The following is a 25931-nucleotide window of genomic DNA, read 5'->3' as shown; positions in this document are numbered from 1 at the left end:
CGCTGCGCCTAGGCGCTAGGTCCAGGCTATGACATATAACTTTAAAAACGGGTAGGGGTGGGGCGGGGGCTCTCCGCGACCGCAGGGCCACAACGACACCAACAGCAGCCAGAAAGAGAGAGGGCCATCTCACTCCAAACACAGGGCCTCCTCATCCTCTCCCGGGCTCCGCTCATATGTGGCCGGAGCATGGAGCAGACGCCACAAATAAGTTATCGAAAACTATGGGCAGGGTTAACATCAAAAGACACAGAAACGCTTCAGATATAACTTTTCTTGCTGGGGCGCTTGAACCGACGACTGACGTGCAGATGTGACCGCACTTCAACAGAAAGGAATGTTCTTTTATCACGCTTCCCGTCAGTGGAATGAGGGAAAGCGGTCTGCATTGACCACGGCTATCGTTTTACACGGCAGAGACACACAGCACGGCTCGGGACTACGCTCCGAGCGTTACCTGGGGGAGTGCGGCTTCTCTGGCAATCTTTGGTTCCCGGGGCGGCCTCTGGAGATGCAGGCTTCTCTCTTGCGAGGTTCCCCGGCCTCCGATGTCGGACTGTTGTTCTCCCGCGACGGCGGCTTCCCGGAAGGAGGCAGACGAGCATTGGGCTTCCACGAGCGACGGGGCAATCCCAGCGCGGCCTCTTGGACGAGCCCCCTCTGATGGGGCACTGCTCCCGGGTGGGCCAATCACAGCGCGGCCTCACGGGACAAGCTTCCCACAGCCAGCCAATGACTGCACAGCTCCTCAGGCAAGCCTCCTGCGGCGGCCCAATCCCAGCGTGGCCTCTTTGGTGGTATCAGCGGTGCAGCGCTGATGCCAATGATGTAAGCCCCGTCCTTATCAGACTGGGGGGCGTGTTATTTGTTGAGTGACTCAAGACGTCACGAGAAAAAGGACAGCAAAAAACACTGGTTCCTTTACCTCCCTACTCTAAAACATAATTTCTCGCCCAGCGAGACTGCACAAGCGCAGCCTACGCAGGCCGAGACCTAAAAAGGCAGGATCTCCTGGAGCAAGTCGGTGGCGCTGCACAATCTGATAATTTACTGGAGGGCCAGAGCAAGGTTTGACCCATGCTCCCAAGAGTTTATCAGTGTAAAAAGGAGTAATAGCTCAGTTGCGGTCTGTCCTGGCTGAAGGACTTCAGTCACGAAAATGGGTTTTGACCTCTGCGATATGGAGTTGGAGTTTGAGAGCTTCGGCCACCCTCTGCATGACCACTGCAAATGAAGCACGCTCCTCAGTGGCTATACCTGGGGTGTGTGAGAATTTATTTATTTATTATTTATTTAAAACACTTGTATAGCGCGGCTGTCACCTTACAGGCATCCTGGCGCTGAGATATCTCCGGGGGGGGGGAAGCACGTGGGGAACAGCAATACAGTGGCCAGCAGGTTAATATTTAGGAAACAGCCAAGTCTTGACACTTTTCCTAAAGGGAAGGAGTTCTTTCGTTCGACGGATGTCTAGGGGCATACTATTCCAGAGTTTAGCAGCCGCAACTTTGAAAGATCTGCCTCCTGTCCAAGCTTTTTTAAATCTCGGCACTTTTACAAGGTATGCCGTTGTAGAGCGAAGTGCTCTGGTTGGAGAGTACCAATGAAACATGGCTTGCAGAGAGCTGGGCCCAAGTCCATGCAAGGCCTTGAAAACAAGACAGAGGGATTTAAAGGCCACTCGTTGTTTCAACGGGAGCCAGTGGAGTTCGGCCATCGCTGCTGTGGCAGAAGATCTCCTCGGCCAACCAAGGGCCAGTTTAGCAGCGGCAGATTGTACTCTTTGAAGTCTGTCCAACAGGAAGGCCGGAGACTCTAGTAGCAGCGCATTACAATAGTCAAGGCGACTTAGAATAGTGCACCTGACTATTAACGCTCGGGCCTGTAAGGGGAGTAGTGGCAGGATCTTACGTAGGGATCGAATGAGGGCCGAACAGGTGGACACTGTTTTCGCAACCTGGGCTTCCATGCTGAGTTTGTTATTCATCATAACCCCTAGGTTGCGAACAGCAGCGACCGGCTGGGGTTTTTCCGAGGATTCTGGGGGCCAAAAATCCATCGGGAAAGGGCGAGGGATCCGGCTTCCGGCACAGAACAAGACCTCAGTTTTGGAGGCATTAAACTGCAGTGAGTTGTTGTGTAGCCAGCCAGCCGTGTCTCGCAGACAGTCATGAAAGGATTCCAGAGGAATCGATTCCTCACCCTCCCAAGAGAGGATGAGTTGAGTGTCGTCTGCGTAGTTGATAGCCTTCAGCCGGTAAGATTTTATCAACGTGATCAATGGTTTGAGATACACGTTAAATAAAATCGGGCTGATGGACGAGCCCTGAGGCACCCCATGAGATACCGGGGAGAAGACTGATTGGAACGGAGGAAGGGATACAGCCTGCTTCCTATCCCGCAGGAAGGAACGAAACCAATGCAAGGCAGTACCACCGACCCCGGCTTCCCCCAGCCTCTCCAATAGAATCCCATGATTAACCGTGTCGAATGCGGCAGACAGGTCCAGCAGAATCAGAGCTACTGCCTGACCCCTGTCTGCACGCAATCGAAGGTCCTCCATAGCAGTGAGTAGGGCTGTTTCGGTGCCATGGGCTGGGCGGAAACCGAATTGTACTTCGTCCAGGAATTGATGCTGCTCCAAATGTTTGGAGAGACATGAGCTCACCCAACGCTCAGCGATTTTTGCAGGGAATGGTAGCAAGGAGATGGGTCTGTAATTCTGTAGGCACTCCGGATTTAGGGAGGGCTTTTTTAAAAGTGGCGAAACAAGAACCTGCTTCCAAGAAGCAGGAACTGTGCCACTGCACAGAGATTGATTACAGATCCTGCAGAGAGTAGGAAAGAGTTCCTCTCCGGAGGTCTTCCAGATTTTATGGGGGATAGGGTCCAGAGGAGATCCAGATGATATACCGCGAGCCAGTCTGTCGAAGTCCGCCTCAGTAATAGGGGGGAGCTCCAACAGACAGTCTGCAGGCTGCCATCCTGGGTTCCCTGCTCCGATGTCTATAATACCTTCCCCAGAGTGAGGGGGACAGACCAGAGTAGGGGAAGTACTCAAGCTGCGAATAATGGTTTCAATCTTTTCATTGAAAAACAGAGCTAGATTATCGCAGAGGGCCTGTGTGGGAAGGGTCGATTTTTTTGAGCAGTCAGGGTGGGTAAGACTGTTCAGAATCTGGAAAATGCTTTTGGAGCTATTAGCGGCTGTGCATATTGTTGAGCAAAAATAATCAGATTTAGATTTCTGGATCAAGGCTTTATATTCAGAGAGTTTAATTTTCCAGAGCAGTTTGCTGGCTTCAGTGTAACCCTGCCTCCATTTCCTTTCCGCCTGTTTGCAGGCAAGTTTTAGAGCCTTTAGAGAGTCATTGAACCACGGGGACGACACTCTGCCCTTATGCCTGCCTTTTTTTAGTGGAGCAAGAGAGTCAACCCTCGTGGTTATCCTGAGATACAAAGCCTCGTAATTGTCATCGACTTGACGATCCGGGGAGAAGCTGTCATCCACTTTGAACACAGCCTCAGTAGTTCTCAACCTTTCAAGAACTTTCCAGTCTCTGTACATAAATTCAGAGGTGGTGCCATGTGCCTGAAATCTAGCCCCCTTACTATTAATATGAAATTTAAGAAGGGAATGATCAGTCCAACCCATGGGCAAGATTTCATCCAGGTGTACCATGTGAGAAGACTTGAATAATGAGAGATATTAATGCCACTGGCGTCTTGGAGGTCACCATACCAATTCTCATGTAAAGTTTGGCCAATTTCTTCACTTGCGTCATAATTATTGTCAGAATCGGTACTAAACAAGGCATCCAAGGAATGTGATCTGCCCTGTGGAGGCGGCGCGTCAAGCAGTGCAGGCTGAGGACAAACAGACATCTGTCTCGCTACGAGGTTGTAAAGGCACTGACTTGGAGTTGGAGACCACAATGGACACCCCCTTCTTAGGCATCGATGGAGTTGACATTTCGATGTTCCCGGAACCGGAGAGGGTTGTGGAGGTGGAGTTGACATGGGCGCAAGAAGCGCCCCCGTGACGGATACCAAGGAGCCACCTGATGCTGAGGGTAAACCCACTGGTGCTATCACAGATGAAGTGCCATGCAGCTCCTTGGGGACCATAGGTGCACCATGGGGAGTTGTAGAGATCTGAAGAGGTAGAGCATATCCATGCAGGACTGTTTGAATTCCCTCAGTATCCTAGAAGGCCTTAGAAACTCAGGTTGTGCCGGGACAGTGCGGGATGGGTTCTAACGTCGACTGACTTCAGGAGTGAGATCAAGAGGCATCACAATGCCCTCACACCTTCTCAAGACTAGAAGAGTGGCAGGGATGGGGTCTAGTCCTGTTTAGGTTACTTGTGTTTTTTCTTTGACTTACCTGACGATTAGAAGTGTGAAGAATTTCGGCCCCAGGATCAACTCCTCTGGCTCCTAGACTTGGAACGGGACCAAGAAACACCCTTGGAGTGGTCAACATGGAATCTACTGATGTTTGGATATATGGAGCTTGGCCTCATGGTACAGAATGACTTTGGGGTTCACCAACGAGCAGTCACTGCAAGAGTGACGTAACCTCAGGTACCACAGGCAAACCTGATGGGGATCTGCCACTGGTGTTTGCTTGTCCTTACAAAGTGTTAAATCCTGGAGTTTTGGGAAGTGACATTTCCTTGCACAAATTTGGTAATTTCTGAGGTAAAGGAGTCTACCGAAGAGACAAGAGGTTGCTCCAGATCGGCGTCTGGTGCGGTGAGAAGAAAGGAACTGATGCCAGCACCTATATATGCTCTGCGTGCCATTTCCATAGCAGAACAGCATCAGTACGATGCAGCAAGGTATCACCTACCGGCATGCAGGGGTACTGCTGAAAAGTGGATTGGCCTCGCTCCGATGTGCAAGTCAAACAAAGAATGCACTATTCCTTTCCCCAATCCTATGTCTTGTGACAATCCTGACACATACAGTTTGTCTCTTCCACAAGAACTTGAGGACATATTCGTGTAGGTAGGACTCTAGGAAATCAGCCAGATGTGGTGACAAACGAAAGCCATCAGGAACACTGGGAGACATTAAGCTAGCATCTGGTCGCCTTGATGACAGCATGTAGCAGAACAGCGGACTGACAGAGCCCTGTTTATATCTGTCAGCAAAGACTTCACTTGAGGCCTGACACTCAACATTTTGCGGGTGACGACGATGGTGGACCCATACCACACAACTGTGGGGCATTGTCTGTGACATCAGAAAGTAAGAGGAAAACACGCAGAAACAGTGTGTCCATACATGTTTCCACATTTATTAGTGGGGAATTTAGGATCTGTCTTTCAGAGTCACAGGCGAGTAGCAGAAGTGAAGGAGTAAGCCAACACTTGTACTGAATACCCAGAATGAATAGTAATTCTACGTGTGCCGGGTGTTCATTCAACATAAATTGATACTTTTGGAAGAGAAAATACTTTTTTTCATAATTGAGATGTTGGTCCTCTTGTCCTTGATCGTTGAGAGATTTGTCTGCGACATGGTCACTTTTTGAAAAAGGTATATAAAATGAGTGCTCTCAAAAACATAGTAGAAGTTGCATTTCCTTTGTGTAAATATATTTCACAGGGGCTAGATCCAGCTTCACGTGGATATGCTAAATCCTCATTGAACCCAAAACCGAGATGCACAACCACATAGCATTACCAGGGTTGGGCATTTAACATTAGAGGGTTTACAGTCATGCTACCAAGCACTATCTGGTGGAGCAACTAACGAATGTCTAAATCTGGAGACATGGCTCTACCTGGCATGAACACCGCTGGACAAGACTTTTGTAAAGATAAGGGTTATAATAAATTCCCCAACAGCCTCTGAAATCTTAAGTGATCAACCATCTCCTGCATCCGTATGAGTTAAGAATGAATATGCAGGAACATATTTCTTTCACTTATTTGCAGGAAAAGGTTAGGAGCCCTCCTCCCACATATTCATGAATTAGCAGGTCCTGAGTATATTTTCCTAGCTGTCCCATCTTCCCCCAACACACAGTTTGGAACCCTTTGTGTTTGTTGGAACCCTGTCATTACCCAACTTTTTCTCAGAGTAAAGTGAAAACGATAAAAACATAAATAAGTAAAATGGTGTCATGGAGTCAAACAGCATCGAAGGGCATTCATACTGGCAAAGACCTAATAGTCTATATCATCATATGCTTTAAAGTACAAAATATGACAATAGTGAAAATATGAAAAATGAAAGATTCCAACTTGGCCATCACAATTAATTTTTCAAAAGGTTTGTAACTAGCCAAGACGCTTAGACGACTCATGGTCCCTACAGCCTCACTCAGGACCCAATTCTCAAAAGAGTGAATACATCTTTGCGTCGTATGCTTACACCTTGGAGTTCCTTTGATTTGCTTATTTTATGAGTAACCAAATTCGAAACTGTACGTCCTAATTTCGAAGATATTTACTCCTACCTCTAATGAAACTTGGCATAATTGCCTACACGGCAGACAATATGATGAGTTACGATTAGTGTAAATATGACATTGCACTTTTTCCCATTCTTTCTAACCAAGCACATTTTCACAACCAGAGAATTTTCTTTGCTTGGGTTCCCTCCCTGATCCCGATGAGAACACAATGGGGAACAGACCATAACTGTGCTTTTTGTGGCAAGGAATGGAGTTTTCTTATAGACTACCCCAGCATGATAACCCGGAATACACATTTTAAATTCATCCATTTCTTCTTATTACACAGGGCATATTTAACACCATCCAAACTCCAAAGAATATTCCCTGCAGCTTCACCTTTCCGCCCAAGATGCCAGGCTGGTGATGTGAACTTGCTGCATATGCTGTGGTCATGTCCCACGTCATTATCCTATTGGAAGGACATCAGTGAATCATTCATAACACTTACGGGGTCCACACATTGGCATGCAACAGAACATTGCCTTTTAGGACTATACCCTGGACCTAAGGCCTCCAAGACTGAGGCAGGCTTTGTTAATTTAGAAATTCTCCTGGCCAAAAGGCAGATCACATGCTCTTAGTGATTCTCCACTGCACCCCTCGTGGAAGGTTGGCGAGAGAAGGTTCGGCATAGGGGCTCTGCTGAAAGTCATACCTTGCACAGGGGGAAATACTCTGGGTTGCGTAAACAACTCATAGCAATAGTATGGGATGCCCTACTGGAACAATTTAAATTCCAGGACGAGGCTGCCGCCTGATCTAGCTACACGCAATCGATCTTGCAATTTCGTGTCCATGCCTCTGGCCATTCCCTCATTGTTCATTTTATGTGATGTATGTTGACTATTGTGATTCCTTACAGGTGTGGACAGCTCTCATTCTCACCAATTTGTGTTGATTCTCAAGCGGACATGGACTTCATATGGTGGTCAATGTTGGGGGGTGGGTGGTCAGTTCCTTTGTAGGTCTCTTTTTTGTTCTTTTCTTACTTAATCCTTATGTTATGTATGCCATTTCGATTCCATGTAATTTGCATGGCCCACCACTGAGTATACATTTCATATGATTATTCCTATGTTTGTATGGCTGCTTCTACCCTGTTGGTCCACAATACAATGAATGACAACGGTCATTGCAATAATATTCAGTTTATGATTATCAACATTTTTAATTTACAAATGTCTAATCTAAATTTATAATCTAAAATGCAATAAAATACATTAAAAAAAACAATAAGCACTGCTTCTCTCTGCAGCAGGAAGAGTTTAAGTGCTGCAATATTAATCACGCAAAAAAAAGAACATCAATTCACTGCAAATGAAACTAGGGTTCCATAGTTTTTAATACTTACGGCAGTGGACAGTCTGGAGGCCAGAGTCATTTCGAGATTCCCTTTCAGACCAACCAGGGCAGGAACTAGAATGAACACTTCTGTAATCTTTTTAAATACATCCCAGTGCTGAAAAATTAGAAATTGACAAAGAATCAGCATTGTTGCTAACAGTGACAATATATTTTAAATATAACCTACACAATTATATACAATAGAAGATATCAGAAGCTCATTAAATAAACTCTAGCCAACACTAAGCAGATCTATACACTTACTTATTATGCCCTATCTGTTACTTTTACATTTACTACAAGCGATGTTGCCTTCCACCATGCTCCCCTTAGGTGATCCTAACAAGGACCTCATGTTCGAAAACGTTTTGTGCTCCCAAAGTGTGGGCTTTTGCAAAATCACAGTTTGAGACCTTAAACATTTTGATATGTAAATTTTTTTAAAGCCGTATTGCGACTTATTTTGAATAACAAGTAGGAAGAGGTGTGAAAGAGGCGTCATCCTCCTAATCAGGGATCTCAATGGAATGTATCAATACTTTCTGATTGCAGCTGTGGTAGCAAACCATTTAACAGGTGGCAACAACTCAAAGGCAGTGGTATCTGATTGCCAAAGGGGAATCCGTTCCACAGAGATGGCTTTCTCTTTCTGCATCATGTCGGTCACCGCTTGGAGCAGACAGGGGTATAGGGGCCACTGCACGCTTCCCGCAATGTGTGCCCCAACATATTTTTTTTTCTAAAGTAGCACTTGCCCCTCTAATGAACACTGGTGGCTTTTAAAAGAAAATGCTACCTGTTTGGGGTAGCAAAATCACAGATATCTTGCATACCCATGCAGACTACACACCTCTATCTGCTGACATTACCCGGGCTTGCAAATTGCAACCTTCCTCATTAATATTAATGAAGCAGGTTGTTTTGTGATTCTCTACGAATTTATATTTAATGACATGACCTATTAGTATATAAGTAGCATTGCTAAATGGCAGGAAGGTCACAAAGAATTGGTGTGCAATTGGCGTCCACCGTTTACGTCCTACCTGCCCATGTAGCCCGCCCAAGATGTGATCTTTTCTCTGCTGTCCCTTCCTGCACCTACTGGCCAGGGGAAGTCGTTTCCAGAACCAGGGCCAGTGCTAGGTCTTAGTTCTCACTGGTTACATGCTAACAGACCAAAGACTGAATATACATCTGGGTATAGCCTGAACCTGTTTCAGTTAAATAGAACCTGGGCATTTGTGATTATCAGAGAGCATGATGCTTCCTGTGCAGTGACAAACAGAATAGGTTCCACCTCCCAGTCCTTGCCAGGGTCCACGCACAGCTCCACTGAACCCCACCCAGAGATACCTTGGACCCCACACAGAGTGTTTATACCCTAAATCATTTACCACCCATAAGGACAAATGCCCAAGAGCCTACCACTGATCCAGATAAAAAGTGTACACTGTTATTTTACGGCTGTTTACAGTGACTAGCACATAATGCACAATACGAAAGAAATAAAAGCAGTGTACAGGAATAGGTATTGTCACGTGACTGATTGCTATTTGTTTTGTCAGAGAACTTTTATAATCAGCCTGTTACCTTCATTATATTGGTGGCTACTCTACCAAGAGGGAGCAAAATAGGTAATAAAAAGTAAGCAAACAGCACCTTAAATACTGAACTGCCTAAATCAAAGCAAAAAGAACTACAAGACATTTTATTGACCAACATCTGATTAGCCAGTAGCCCAAACAGCCTCACAGAACATAGTTATGCTTTCATAGCTCTGAAACTCCCAGAACAGACACAGGCAAAACAAGGAGAAAGTAGGCAACACCCTTTGCAACACAACTTTTGATTTAGATGCACATGAAGAGCTATTAGGGACCATACATTGAAAATACTGATCCACAGTTTCAGGACTTATTCGACTATTTGTTGGAGTTGTGAGTTCATGGCTGGGGTCAGAATATAGGTCATCGGATGGGAAAGACATTGGCATTGTGGGCATTGACATACTTTCCCAAGGACTTTTCATACCAAAGATCTGCAGCTACACTTCGTGCCAAAACAAATTCTAAATGTAAGTTTGTGAAGTGTGTGTGAGAAGCATACATATTTACAAAGCCATCATGACAAGCACTCCTGCTTACATTCTTGCAGACAAGCTCACCGTCCATGGTGGTTCAGAGTAAACAGTGCAAAAATAAAAAATTGAAAACCAGGCATTTTCCATCTATGCACCCAGGATCTTGAAAAATATTCCTGTATCAATCAGGACCCCCCAACGCTGCTCCAATTTAGGAAAGAGTTGAACTCACTTCTTTAAAGAACACTACACTACAATGCATTAGCAGTCCACATCCGGGCTACCGCTCCTACCACTGGTTGACTTTATGCGTTTGTCTTTGACCCTGTACAGTGCACTGCTGCCTTTCCGTTAGGTTCGGACTAAAAAATGCAATATACATTCATAAACATATACAAATACAGTAGCTAACTCACAAAGATGGGGCTCCCCTGCATAATGTGACGAGTGGCCTCTGAATCTCCCATATCTCAAAGATACTCATTAACCAAGAGCTAAATGTGGGCCCGCTTGAGGTTTGCCCCCCCCCCCCCCCAACCCTCTACACATATATTTGCTTGTAGTTTTAGCCCTTGCAATGGTGATTGGCTTTTCGCATTAGCAACTGAAATTATGTCAAGGTAGAGGTGCTTTGCTTTATCTCTTTACTCAAAGGGGTGAGTACATTATTTTCAAAGAGATAGTGCCCATTTTAACATCTAAAATGTCTTTAGAGTTGGATCTTTTAAGAGCTAGCTGTCAGTGACATGGTTCTGAGATTTTCTACGACTGTTTGTTTTCCATCTGCTGAAATGGCATTGAGTAACTCCTTGGATGAAAAACATTGAAAATAAATGCTTAAAGTTGTCGTTATTGTATAATTTTGCATAGGTAGTCCTTGCCTGCCATGTACTGATACAAACGTGATTTGCTGTTTACTGTGCATATAACTGTCCCTCCATGTCCTGCCTCCGAGAGGCAGGAAGGTCCGAGGAGCAGATAGACACTAATCTGCTAATTGGGCCCCAAAGTAGTGCCGTCAGCCATGTTGTGTTTTAGTCAAAGGAACTTCATGTACAGAGAATCTGGAGCCAACATTTCAATAGAAAAAGAATAACTCCAAGTCCTAGGATGCGGGAGGGTGTCACATGGCACAGAGCAACCCGGAAATATCATAGTCATTTGTCAAGATCATCTCTTCCACAGTAGCTCATGCTAACATGGCCGCTGGCGGAGTAGAGGGAGTGCGGTATATTAGGTCCCATGCCAGGGTTGCATCTGAAATCCTACAGAGAAGCGTAATAAAAGTTGTGTTGCAGATGTGCATCTGAACGTCTAGTGGGCAGACTCAAATTCTGTCACGTCAGACCAGTGTCAGAATTAACTAATAGCACTGGACATAGTCAGGTACTTGTCAAGCTTGTCTATGAAAGTTCAGACGATACACCCAAAGAAAGCTCATGCATCTAATTGAATCAGTCCAAAACTACAGCATAACATAATGAAAGTGAAGTATTCAATAATTTTACAAATCAGGAATAACAGTAATTAAAAAATATATTATTTTTCTTGTTAAGAAAGCAAGGCAGAATCCCGTCTGGGACTAGTGGCAATGTGCTGAGTTGTTGAGCCCTTTTATATATCTTTGGCGTTACTGAATAATATTTCAATATGTCAAGACCTAACTGTAAACATGGAACAACTCAATATCCTTCTTTAATGTCATGCCTGATCTCTACCCCATTTAGCCATAGAATATATAGATATAGCAGCAAAATGTAAAGGAAAGAATAGGACAACATTCTTGTTGCACATATTTATTTTCTTTATAAAGGGTTAATATGTACCATTTCCAGCTCTAATTTTTAACATGTGATTGTTCTCAAACACTGTATAGAAAATGTCTTGTTGTACCCCAACTCCAAATTTGTCTTCCATATCATTTTTGGGTTATAAATAATATTGTCAAAATGTTCATTGACTTAGTCCATTATTCCAGAGCCCCAAAGTTCTTAAATATAGCTCCCGTGTGTGCCTTCGCCGGTAGCCCTGTGGGCCCAAAGCATTTCATGTTTATGAAAGATGATCACATTTGAATATTCTGCAAGCACAGGATCAAGCCAGGCCAATCATAGATGTTTACTTCCTGCCAGTCATTTTAGTGTTTCCTTGATAATGCCTAAGGGCAGGAAGACACAACTGTCAATAAATCTGTAACCCCAACTCAAGTGAGGCTCCCTTGTCCTCCATCCACAATATTCCCCACACCCTCAAAAAACTTGGGCTGTGTTATTTTATCCAGTTTACCTCTTTGAACAGGTGATCTTCCCTTTCCAAGACAGAGGTTCCCTGAGCTTATATGATTTTGATGAAAATCAAACATGGAGAACATGGTTCTGACGAATTTATTTCAAGACTAAACCGACCTAATGAAACAACTTCAGAAGAAACTTTAGTTTCTTCATGTTAAGTTTTAGTTTTGGGGAGCGTAAGTGTGTGTGGGGGGGGTAGACCCCCCGTTCATTTTTTTCCTTCAATTACATTCTTCCCTGCCTTTAATGCCCCCTTAAATTTCGTGCTTCACATCTTTGCTCCAGTTATGTTTACAAATTCATAACTGACTTTTACAATGTATTCATTTTTATTAAAAACACCCTTACTCCTCCTCCCGATTTGCTTCCTTTTTTACATACCACTTACTCTCCTTCTTGCTTTTCTACTTTTTATTTACACACCTGTTATCCCCACTCCTACTTAACTCCCATTTTTACAAACCCCTTACTCCTACTTCACTCCTTTTTCAAACCCCTTACTCTCCACTCCCTGCTTTAGTCCCTGTTTTTTTAACAACCCCACTAGTGCTTTAATCCTTTCTTTTAAACCCCTTAGTTCTCCCCACTTTACTTTCTTTTCTAATAAACACTTTACTCCCACTCCTACTTTGCTCCTTTCTTCAACTCCTTAGTCCTCCTCCACATTTACTCCCTTTTTTTACAAACTCCTTTCTCAAAGTCCAACTTTACTCAATTTTCTCAAACCCCTTACTCCTCTTCCCACCTTACTCCCGTTTCTTTTTTTTTTTTTACAAACATCTTATTTCCCCCTTCCACTTTCTTCTTTTTAATACCCTTACTTGCTCTACCACATTACTCCCATTTTTACACCCCTTTATTCGTCCACCTGCTATACCTGGGCTGAGGGCACATTTTTGCATTGAACTGGGAGTTTTCGGAGGGGTGCATAGTGTGTTGAGGTTGTGAAGGATGCAACAAAAGTTTAGGGTTGAGGATGTTGAATGAAGATTTCCACAGTAAGGAAGAGCATGGCTAAGGGTGTGTACATTGTGGCTCGGGGTTTGCAGAGTGGCTGAGGGTGTTCAGAGCTGTACTGAAAGAGTGAAGAGCGACTGTGACTTAAGATGTGCAGCATGTAGCCCATAAGATAAGAAAACTCAGGGATCATTTTTCAGTGACATCATGTTGAATAGTCTCAACTCTTTAGGTAAAACTCAATAAATACTGCTATAGTGAACCTAGTGGTGTACTGAAAAAAAATCTGAGGCTCTAATTTAGGCTATTCGCCGGGGGAGCAGAGGTAATGACCTAATTTGCCCAGGCTACTTCTAACCATATTTAGAGATATGGCCATGATATCTATCCCTTTAGAGGAGTTAAGACTATATGTCCACTACTCTAAAGGTAATCAAAGCTTCAAAGCCACTCAGGAAGCTTTTATGTTTTACAAAAAACGAATTCCACAAGTGGGAGTTTATTTTTCTGGAACAAAACAAAGTGAACCGTGACACCTCAGGAGTTTTCTCCCAGGGGTCGGAGTCATATTATATTTTCTATTTGGGACCGCCAGGTTTTTCTTGGCGGTCTTGAAGAGAAAAAGTGTGCAGCAGACCGTATGCTCTAAATAGGGCGGACAGTATGATTCACTTACACCATCTGCCCCAAGTCCTCTAGGCCATCAGCATAGGGTTTCTATATAATATATAATAATAATATAAAGGGGGTTTATAAAGCGCCTGGTGACGCCATCCCGGCGTGTCCCCGCGCTGTGGAGAGAGCAGCAGAAGAAAGTGAAAGACCTATAGGGTATAAAGGTGGGTTTTTAAGAGTTTCCTGAATATTGTCTCAGTCTCTGCTAATCTGATGTTCAGAGGGAGAGAGTTCCAATTTTTGGCCGCCAACGCGCGAAAGGAGCGTCCTCCCATTCTGGCCTTATTTATCCGGGGGGCTTTAATAAGACCAGTTCCCATAGAGCGAAGTGCTCTATTGGGCACGTAGGGGATGGCAAGATCCTTCAGGTATTCAGGGGCTTTCTGAGAGGTTATCCTGTAGCATATTAGGAGCGCTTTGAACAGGATCCTCTTTTTTATAGGAAGCCAATGAAGAGCAGCCAAGGTGGGCTTGGAGGCTGCTCTTTTGGGTACCCTGAGGACTAGCTGCGCTGCCGTGTTTTGGAGGACCTGCAGTCTTCTGATGTTCTTCTCTGTTGTCCCTAAAAGTAGCACATTACCGTAATCAATACGGGAGGTGACTAGAGCTTGGGTCATAGTGCGTCTGGCCTCTAAAGGAAGAAGGTCCAGAGTACGGTTTAAGGTCTTCAGCACCCCAAAACATTTCACTACTACTTTATGGAAATGGCTGTCAAAGGAAAGCTTGGAATCAACCCAGACACCCAAGTTCTTTGCTTCCTTGCAAGGAGTAGGTAGAGGACCTAAACAGGGAGGCCACCAGTCCTGAGTCCAACTAGCCGTGCTTCCCCCTATCACAAGAACCTCCGTTTTAGAGCCATTGAGCTTCAGGCAGTGTTGGTTCATCCAGCCTGCGAGCTCCTGCATACAGGTTTTAAAGTTTGCAGCTGCTAAGGTGGGTGCCTGGGATAAGGAGATGAGGAGTTGGGTATCGTCGGCGTAAGATACTAATTTTATGCCGTACGATTGGACCACATCCGCCAGCGGGGCCATATAAAGGTTAAACAGGGTGGGGCTCAGGGCAGAGCCCTGAGGCACCCCCTGTTCTAAGGCAATGCTATCAGAGAGGAGGTTGCCTCTCTGAACCTGGAAGCTGCGGTCTAAGAGGAAAGCTTTAAGCCATCCCAGTGCAGCCTTGGTGACCCCAGCCTGGTTTAGACACTGTAGCAAGATGGAGTGTGCTACAGTGTCAAACGCAGCACTGAGGTCCAACATAATAAGTGCCATCGTAACAGCAAGGCCTGCGCCGGGACCATCAGCTGAAACATGGCAGTCCTTTAGACTCCGAAGACAGCAGGTAGACTTTCAGTTCGGCGAACAGGGTACTATCTCACATTTGTGTCAGAGTCCTCTGTCCGCCAAACTGCAAATAGGGTGCTCCAATTGTAACAGACGATCCATAATTAAAATAATCTACTACAATCTATTAAATTAAGCAAACAAAAGATGGAATAGATAATAATGCTCGATTTGTTCGGAGGATAAAAGAGCTAATGAAATGATCACCCACTAGAGCACAGGAGGTCCCAGGCTCCTGTGCATCAGGATGGCCATGAAATTAGGAAACATGGATTCATGAACAACAGAGGGCAAAAATGTCAGATATTAGACTACTAGACTATGAGGACTCAGAGGACGAATAGCTCCCTTCAACCTTGAATATCCAATGCGAGTAATGCAGATTGTGTGAGAAAAAAACCATAGTGGGTAATCAGATTAAGAGAAATTGAGGAACATTTCAATAAATGAATGCCTCATCTTCTGGCACACTTTGCCGATAGACGGATGAGGCAGAAAATCTATTCGCTAGTGCTCATGACTTGTTCTGTACCGGGCGCATATTGCTGGAATTTGCACTTTCTTTTCCCGCAAACTACCTACGGCTGTTGTTAATGTAGACTAAACTTTCAGTGCCCAGATATTTTGTTCCCACTTCTTTCAGGTTGTTTGCCTACAAGAGCACCAGGCGCCTTTACCTGAGTTCTGGCAAACTTGACGATATAGTACAGTGTTGTAGTGCAGCAGGTCTCAACACGCATTGTCTTGTAAATGTAAATGTAAATGTCATTTGTAAAGCGCACAGCTACCTCCAACAGAGGTGTCCTGGCGCTGTCCGTATACCGCTTAGGAACCCTTCCTGGTTTTTCCCTGTGGAATGTCCACTCCTGGGCACCCCCAAGGTGAAGCCAGGCATCCACAGCGCTGCTGGGGCCGTTGTGGAGATTAAGCAAGCTATTGCCCAGAGTTGCAGAGTGGGACCCATGATTAGAATAGGCACCGAGGCGAGAATTATCAGGTCCGAGGAAATTGAGCCCAAGACCCGCCGAGGCGGGTATTGAACCCTGGTCCCGGACCAGACCTCTGCATCAGGGTCTGCCGCTCTAACCATTTGAGCCACACTTCTCCACTTCTCACTTCTTGAGTGGGCTAATAGGTCAGTGATTAAATAAATTATCTTATTGCTCTGAGTTGCAAACGATTAATAACAAGCCTCTGTTTTTGCCCTTTCCACTGGCTTTGGACAAGCAGTTCCATCAGATGAAGGTGTTTAGCATCTCATTACTTTAGGGATTGTGACTACAGAAGTGACATCATAACCTAAGCTTCGCAGTCTTCAAATGCTCAATTTCATTTATTATCCAGAAAATATTGCAGTGCAGACACATCAAATGTCTTGGGAAGAGTTCCTGAAGGATATATTATGAGAAGAATGTTGAACATTCTCACTCTAGAATTGAATAACATTTGGCAGTAATTGTGTTGAATAACACCATGCTTTATTGTCATTAGGCTCTTAAAAGTTGCTGGGAAGAGAATGGAATGGACACTTATCTATACTGTAAAACTAAGATAAGGAATGTTATGGATTTCTTTGAATTTCTTTAAGTCACATTTCTGTACACAATAATTTTAAAATGGTTTAGATATGGGTAAGAGTAACTAATGCGCCCCTTGGTAAAAGTACTACGATTAAAGACAGACACTTAGTAAAGCTTGTAGTGTAGTCTCCTTTGTATAATAAGCTAAAACATTAGAAGGTTAAGGAGCCCTTTAACTACAAATCTGAGGTACTTGACTTCTTGTGCCTCTGTAGATAGCACTATCCTAGTGAGCTCTGAAGCTGTTGTCATAAGGTCTTACAACGGTTAAGGAATAATATTTTACATTTTGTGACAGGCCTGACTGTTTGCTTGTTCCAAAGGAAAAGATCCAAAAGAGGGCTCTTTGTCCTAAGTTTCTAGAGACGGAGGCTTTATTGGCAATGAACTCCTTAATTTGGTAACAAAGAGAAACAAGTTTTGAAATTAACAAAACTCACCTCCATTACATGATTCAAAAGAAGCATGGGCGTCAAGCTTAGGAGGCGTGGCTTATGGCTGCATCGCTAATTAGTAGTGCACCCAGCTAGCATCCATCTGTCTCCAGTAACATGCTCTGACTGTTACTTGAGGAACCATACTCTCCACTTGTCCTCATCCTGTATATAAACATTTTTTATCCTGTCATTCTTGTATCCATTACAATTTTTTTAACAATATCATTAAAGCAAATGCCACATGTCTGCTATATCGAACATTGGTAGCAAATAGTGTTTTTGAGATGCATACAGTATCTTGCAAACATGAGCGGGAAATAAGTCGAAGCGAGGCATTAAGCGTTTTCATTGCCAAGACTCTCTGCATCAACCCTCCAGCATTCAAACACTTGTGGAACAATATATAAGATATCTTAGATCTATGCGTTTTTCTCATCTTGGTAACATCCCTGTAAAAAACGAAATCTGATGCATGTTCAAGAAAACTTCAAGAGATCGGAGATACAAATCTATCTACAACTCAAGAAATTCAAATGTCACACTTCTGCAATGAAACTCCCCAGAAAGTATATTTCTGTCTGCTTGTTGTGCACTTGGATTTCCAAAATATTCTGCGATTAGCAAATTGAATAGTATGTAATTGAATAACTGCAATAAAGGATTGGGTTGTCCAGGCTCTATAAATGTATCTGAGATTTTGTTACACATAAAGGTCATCCAATTTTCTGCAAAGGGATGTACACTTTGGATGGTATCAAACTGTTTATGACACATTTGAGGAGTTAGAAAGAGATGTTACCACTTCATCAGTACGTCTGAGGCTGAGAATACATGATATGCTGCCTGCAATTCAGTTCTTTCACAACTAGATGAAGACACATTTGTTACATATGTGGCCTAATTCTCATTCAGGTAATCCACCTTTACAAGGAAACACTGACCAACCAAAACCATGGAGTGCTTTGGAGAGGTGCAGGACACATAGGGAATATCAAATTGGACATGTAAGGAGGCCAAAGTCAGGAGGCAGGCATGAGGCACTCTCTTTCCACTCAATAACCCTCCAAATCCATGCCTGCTGGCTGGAGGTCAGGTACCTCCATACTTTGGTAAGGCAAGTGCCCTGCTGCTGCTGGGCTCCTTGGAGGATGATAAGAAGTAAAATGTTTTACTTGCAACAAAACCCCGAAGCCTATATCTATCCATTCTAATATAATAAAGAGAGAGCCCAAACCTTTGAGGCGGGTAATCTCAGTAACCACAGCACCAATCACAACACCCAATACAGCGTTGGAAAGGGCATTTGCAGCAGAAGGACATAGGCTATGCAGACGCCCACCATATACATTTAAAAGGTAAAAGAACCGTGCCAGCAAAGTAGTCCCTTGTGGGCGTGTCTGCGTTGTGCTGTGGGTGTGACAAAGGCTGGGGGCGTGTGGTACGTTCCGCCCTTCATGCCATGTATCATATCGTGTGCGAATCCCACCCTGCTCCCTTTAAATAACCCCTGCACACCATAATCATAACCCACCCTTACTCCTTAAAATACCCCAACACCCTTAAACACTAACCCATTTTAACCCTATAAATATACCATGTACCCCAAAACCCAACCCTATCCCTAATCCCTAGAAATACCCCTGTACCCCAAAACCCGAACCTAGCCCTGAACCCTATAAATACCCCTGTACCTCAAAACCCAAACCTACCCCTGAACCCTAAAAACACCCCTGTACCCCAAAACCCAAACCTAGCCCTGAACCTTAAAAATACCACTGTACCCCAAAACCCAAACCTTCCCCTGAACCCTAAAATACCCCTGTACCCCAAACCTAGCCCTGAACCCTTAAAATACCCCTGTAGCCCCAAAACCCAAACCTACCCCTGAACCCTAAAAACACTCCTGTACCCCAAAACCCAAACCTAGCCCTGAACACTAAAAATAACCCTGTATCCCAAAACCCAAACCTACCCCTGAACCCTAAAATACCCCTGTACCTAAAACCCAAACCTAGCCCTGAACCCTAAAAATACCCCTGTACCCCAAAACCCAAACCTAGCCCTGAACCCTTAAAATACCCCTGTACCCCAAAACCCAAACCTACCCCTGAACCATAAAAACACTCCTGTACCCCAAAACCCAAACCTAGCCCTGAACACTAAAAATAACCCTGTATCCCAAAACCCACACCTACCCCTGAACCCTAAAATACCCCTGTACCCCAAAACCCAAACCTAGCCCTGAACCCTAAAAATACCCCTGTACCCCAAAACCCGAAACCTAGCCCTGAACCCTTAAAATACCCCTGTACCCCAAAACCCAAACCTACCCCTGAACCATAAAAATACCCTTATACCCCAAAAACCAAACCTAGCCCTGAACCCAAAAAACTAACCCTGTACCCCAAAACCCATACCTATCCCTAAACCCTAAAACTACCCCTGTACCCCATAACCCAAAACTATATCTGTACCCTTAAAATACCCAAATACCCAAACACCCCAAAACATACACCTCAGTACCCCAAAACATATACCCCTATACCCATACTTACCTTATCCAAACATTAAAAAAAAACATGCTTTTACCATTCATGCATTTACAACGAATTTCGTTGTAAATGTATGCGTGGTAAAAGCATATAAAATGTAATGCCATGCGTTATAATGGCATTGAGGAGTCATGGTACTTTCGTAAAGAAAGTATGCGGAGTGATGGTATGCCGAAAGAAAGGTGCAATAATGGGTGTTTACCCTCCCCCGGTAAGTACATTGGTGGCACGGCGGCCCACATCTCCAGCAACATACTTATATTTTTTCACCACCCATTTGAAAAATGCACAGGTCTCTCTCATTGATGGCCAGCACCGACATACACTTTTAGACACACCTCCCACCACAAGTTCTAGAATTGCGAACTTTAGAGCTGGGGAGCTACGTTCGAATCTCGGCATCAGCTCAACATCCTGTGATTCCAGGCAAATCGCTTTGTCTCCCCGTGCCTACCACAAATGAATGTGTTCTTCTGTAATGTAAATCGTGCTCATGCCATGTTGTCGAGTTTGCGCTATATAATATTGCAACTAAAAATAAAGTAGGGAAACTCGAGTTCACACACTACTGAATGCGCACTCTTAAGTGCATCAGCAGTGCACTTTGAATCGGAGCGTTTCACAGGCCTGTCACAGATAAGAAATGCTATCAAAACGAAATCCTACAAAACAATATACTACTGGCCGGCAGCAATTCCTACCCGGACAACGTCGGGACGGGCTGCTAGTACTAATATAATAAAGAGAGAGCCCAAACCTTTGAGGCGGGTAATCTCAGGAACCACAGCACCAATCACAACACCCAATACAGCGTTGGAAAGGGCAGTTGCAGCAGAAGGACATTGGCTATGCAGACGCCCACCATATACATTTAAAAGGTAAAAGAACTGTGCCAGCAAAGTAGTCCCTTGTGAGCGTGTCTGCTCCCTTTAAATACCCCTGCACCCCATAATTATAACCCACCCTTACTCCTTAAAATACGTCAACACCCTTAAACACTAACCCATCTTAACCCGATAAATATACCCTGTACCCCAAAACCCAAACCTATCCCTAAACCCTAAAAATACCCCTGTACCCCAAAACCCAAACCTAGCCCTGAAACCTATAAATAACCCTGTACCTCAAAACCCACACCTACCCCTGAACCCTAAAAATACCCCTGTACCCCAAAACCCAAACCTAGCCCTGAACCCTAAAAATACCCCTGTACCCCAAAAACCAAACCTACCCCTGGACCCTAAAATACCCCTGTACCCTAAAACCCAAACCTAGCCCTGAACCCTTAAAATACCCCTGTACCCCTGTACCCCAAAACCCAAACCTACCCCTGAGCCCTAAAAATACCCCTGTACCCCAAAACCCAAACCTAGCCCTTGAAGGACCGGGTTTTAGAACCCAGTGGCGTCAGGGAAAACGCCCGATGCCTTCGAGTTCCCCTGTCTTGGCAAACAGAGACACGGGACACTTCTTGATGACGTCAAAGACCAACGTTTATTGCAACCAGGTACAGAGGTCTACGAAGCACAACACGGGTGGTTCGCTAGAGACTGCACAAATTCAATGAGCGGAGCATGGTCTTTTATGCCAAAAATCACATTCCAAAGATGGCATCAATTACGTACAAACTAAACAATCACAGAATAACATTTCAAAAGTAGCACATGACGACAATTCCATTTTCCGTTGTCCAGCCCACCAGAAATGACTAAGCACATTCCAATATCCTGTCGGATCAGGCAGGACAAACCCATCATAAAACCTCAACCCAAATCAGTGATTATGTCGTAAAGGAAGGAGCAGAAACAGATTAGAAGAAAGATAGAAAGGTGGGTGCAGTGTACTGTAAACTTCGGCATGTCCTGCTCTTTGATCTTTATCTGACCAGCTGCTTAACAAGGAACTGGCTCAGCGAAGTCAGCCTCGGGCAAGGAGTCAGTTCGGCCAGGTCATTCAGAAGTCAGCTAAGGTGTACGTGTCTCAAGGACTCGTTCGGCCGTAGTCATCGGCCTATGTGAGGGCAACCACACAAAATGGCTGCCGTAAACAAAATGGAACCCGAAGGTTCAAACGAAATCCCTAAATACATAGTGTTCTCATTGATCGACTAATGCGAAAACACTCGTACATACCACACTCGTGATTTGCGGTCCGCTGATACCAAAATCGTCTATTTCCGACAACCTTTATTGAACGGGTTCGGAACCACCGAACCTCAGACCCTGAAACTACGGAACTACAGCCCCTCCTTTTGCCCTTACATAGGCAAAAAACCCAAACTCATGTCAATCTGAATCTGGATCTATATTCATCAGATTATCGATATGTTGCTGTAGCATCATCCTAGTACATAGTACCTCTCTCCGGACAGGCCTCCTTGCACACAAAGTAGCACAGAGGCCACAAATAGCAGGAGCACACTGTACACAGAGACAGAACAGGGAAAGGATAGCTAAGACCATCCCAATGACCATCAGAATCTTCCATCCCCAAGTGGATATCAATCCCCAGAACCATCCCATCAATGACCAATCTCCTTTATCTAAATGGACGGAATCGGAGATCTTATGTAGCTTGGAAATGGCCTGGAAGACTGTCGGAGCGTTGTCTGGAATGAAAACGCAGCAGCTAGACTGAATCAGTTTACATACTCCACCTCTGTCTGCTAGTATGACATCAAGGGCAACTCTATTCTGAAGTGTCATAAGTCTATCCGACTGGAGCTCAGCAGTCAAGTTACTAAGGGCACCGGCAGTTTCGACTATGGTGGACTCAACCACTCTCGTCAACTGGCGAATATTTCTGCTGTTAGCCATTGGTCCCCAGAACGGCAGAAAACCTTAAAGAAATCTCCCAACTCTTGCCCTGCAGTGTCTTCCTGACTGAAAACACCTCTAGCAACTCTCGTCTTATGGTAATCTGCCGCAGCTGTAAAAGTGGGAGGCAACAGGAAGGAAACAAAACATGTGCCCGAAAAGTCAGGGGGCAACCATGTATATGCTTTGTCGTAGCGGACAAAATAAGTACCCTTAGCGGCTAAAAATGCTGGGGAAGACTGAGACGTAACTACATAGGTGTCAGTACAAACGCTCTTCCCTAGCTGAGCTCTCGGATTCTTACCATTACCCTGCAGACAATAGCGACCCTGATGAGGCACTATCCAAATCGGTGGAGAACTTTTTGCTTGCTGGTTAACACTCAGACTAACTCCATATCCAGTAACGTTCCAACCAATGTATGCTTGTGTCTCATCCCTCGGAATAGTCTCATACGAACTAATCCCTCTAATCATGTCGACTATACCCTTGACCAGAGCACTATTCTTCGGATTGTCTTTCACTAAACGTTGGGGATAGACACTATGGGCATAGATAAACATCGTTCTGTAAGCCCAAATAGAACCATTTAAACTAAAAGGCAAAACCAAGTACGGAATACCTTTATCGGTCGTATGGGGCATTAGACCACAAATCCAACAGTTTGTCGTATTCATCACTAACTGGTGTTGGTGCAAAATTTGAATAAAGGAATTATTGGCAAATTCCAGTCGTCTAACTACCTCATATTCAGGCAAAGGATGAAAAGAATGAGAAGAAATAGCAGGTGGAGGTGTAGGTTGCACAGTAGGAATAAACGTCACTTTAAAAGAGAATGTCACATAACCAATTAAAAATGTCATTAAACTCAAAAGCAAAAACAAGCATGGTATTAAAAATCTTTTCTGTGTGATTAGCTTGCATATCTTATTCTCAAAGTTCATTGTCCTTACAGGTCTCTCCAACTCAAAGAAATCCATCCTAACTAAATATGCGGCTCGCGATGGTAGGGTGTTCTATGCTAAGGAATGCCTCTGTCAACCCAGGGCAACTCCCTTAGGCCAACCAGAACCTTCGACCTATTGTCTCAGGCTTGCACTCCAAAGACTTGGCACCGCGACCCTACAGCTGAACCCGGATGGCGGTTCGAAAAACAAAAATAAGTAGATCCTAGGTGGAGAGTTAACCTGCAAACAGAAAAATCATAAAAACTTAATTTGTTTTTTATTAGTCCCACGACTCTTGGTCGCAAATTATAACGATCCTTTCCAGGCAATGTTTGATCTTTGAACAAGAGTTCAGGCTCAGTAGTGTTCAATCGATTCAAAGGAGGCACAGCTTCTTGCAAAATATCGTCACTTTCTTTCTCAGAGTTTGTACCAATCAGACGGGCATCGCTGAATGGCAAAAATCGTGGCACAGTTTCTGTTTCAGAGGCTGGGAGTCCTTCCTGGACCCACTGGTCGTACGGTAAGGGCAATGGTACACGCTTGCAATGTACGCCGTGGATCCAGTGTTTCTTGCCTTGCACTCGAACTGCAGAATGTGTAGACAGGAGAACTAGATGTGGTCCTGTCCAACGGGGCTGATCATTCTTATTCCGCTGGAAGTTCTTAGTGAGAATCCAGTCACCGGGTTTGATGGCGTGACCTGGATCCTCAGAAGCTCGTGGCAGACTTTCATGAACCTGTTGGTGTAAAACACGCAGTTTAGTCGTCAGTTCGTGCAAGTAATAAAGCAACACAGGATACTCGAGGTCACTAAACTTTGTTGGTCTTGGTACGCCCCAAATATTCGCCGGGCGACCAAACACAACCTCATACGGACTCAAACCCATTCGCGAATGCACAGTCATTCTTGTGGACAGGAGCGCTAAAGGCAAAGCATCTGGCCATTGTAAACCAGTGCTCGCTTGAATTTTAGCTAACTTTAACTTTAGAGTGCCGTTATAGCACTCGACTAAACCAGCTGATTGGGGGTGATTTGCAGCGTGGAACTTCTGCCGGATTCCTAATCCCTCACATACTCTCTTCATTACTTGACCCACAAATTCACTCCCATTGTCACTCCAGATAATTCTCGGCAATCCAAACCTAGGGAAACATTCTTTTATTAGGACTTTCGCTGTGGACAAGGCAGCATTGTCCTTCAAAGGATAAGCTTCCACCCATCTAGAGAAGGAGCAAACAACCACCAAGACATATTTCAGGTTGTTGCACCTCTCCATGTGGATGAAATCTAGCTGCAAAGCCTCGAACGGATACGTAGGAGGAGCAAAATGACCAGCTGGTGTTGGAGTTCCCTTACCAGGATTGTACATCAAACACACCATACAGCTATTAACCAAATTCTCTGCACATTTGGGAATTCCCGCATTTTGCCAAACCGGAGCCAACAACTTACAAATCCCTTTCACGCTGATATGTGCCATCCCGTGAGCCATTGTAACGACTGGAAGCACATACGCGTCAGGCAACAACCATCTTTGATGCTCGGACAAATCAGTCCAACAACCGTTCAAATCCAATCTACCCTTACTTTCTCTCCATTCATTCAACTCTTTCTCTGTAGCTTCAGCTTGGATGGATTATACACTCTCAATCGTATCTTCACACATACTTTTTTCAGGAACCCATCTCGCCGGACCTGCAACATACATTCGGCTCATCACATTTCTCGCAGTTTTTTTCGCAACTTCATCCGCAAACGCATTTCCGTGACCAACATCATCCGTAACTTTCTTTTGGGCACTACATTTCACAATCGCTACTTGCAACGGCAAAGTAAGTGATTCAAGGAGTTCATTCACTAACTGCCCATGCTGAAACTTCGTTCCATGCGAAGTCAAAAACCCACGTTCACGCCACAAACGTCCAAAACTATGAGCCACACCAAACGCGTACTGGTTGTCAGTATACACATTCACTCGTTTTCCTTTCGCCAACACACATGCTCTTGTCAATGCAATCAACTCTGCTGCCTGCGCTGAATTATGTGGGATACGTGCAGCTTCAACAATGGTATGCAAAGTCGTAACAGCATATGCTGCAGTCATATCACCATTCGGCAACTTAAAACACGAACCATCAACCCACAAAGTACCACCACACTCTGGAAGAGGAGTATCCCTAAGGTCTATTCTCCCTTTCGTTTCTTCTTCAGTTCTCAGAAAACAATCATGTTGTTCTTCACTATCATCATCTGTCTCAACTGAAATCGGCAACAACGTGACTGGATTCAACGTGTTGCATCGTTTAATGTGCACATGACTTGCTAACAAGGTCAACTCGTAACCCAACAACCGAGCACTAGTTAAGTGCTGTGTCTTGTTACGGTTCAACAAGGTATCCACTGCATGTGGAACCATTGCAACTAACGTGTTGTCCATAAC

The 25931-nt window shown here is 44.5% G+C and overlaps 1 protein-coding gene across 3 annotated transcripts in view; it reads right to left on the bottom strand.

The window, feature by feature from the left end:
- SLC41A3 (solute carrier family 41 member 3) overlaps positions 1–25931 on the bottom strand; it is a 204432-nt gene that overhangs the window by 67992 nt on the left and 110509 nt on the right. For all 3 annotated transcript variants that reach the window (XM_086939266.1, XM_086939267.1, XM_086939268.1), the window contains one exon: positions 7823–7930. In XM_086939266.1, coding sequence (XP_086795392.1) covers positions 7823–7930 — 108 coding nt within the window. The remainder of the gene's footprint in view (positions 1–7822; positions 7931–25931) is intronic.

The sequence above is a fragment of the Lissotriton vulgaris genome, chromosome 9 (genome assembly GCF_964263255.1).
Source record: "Lissotriton vulgaris chromosome 9, aLisVul1.2, whole genome shotgun sequence".
NCBI classification, from domain to species: domain Eukaryota; kingdom Metazoa; phylum Chordata; class Amphibia; order Caudata; family Salamandridae; genus Lissotriton; species Lissotriton vulgaris.
This window is presented reverse-complemented; position numbering and strand designations above follow the sequence as displayed.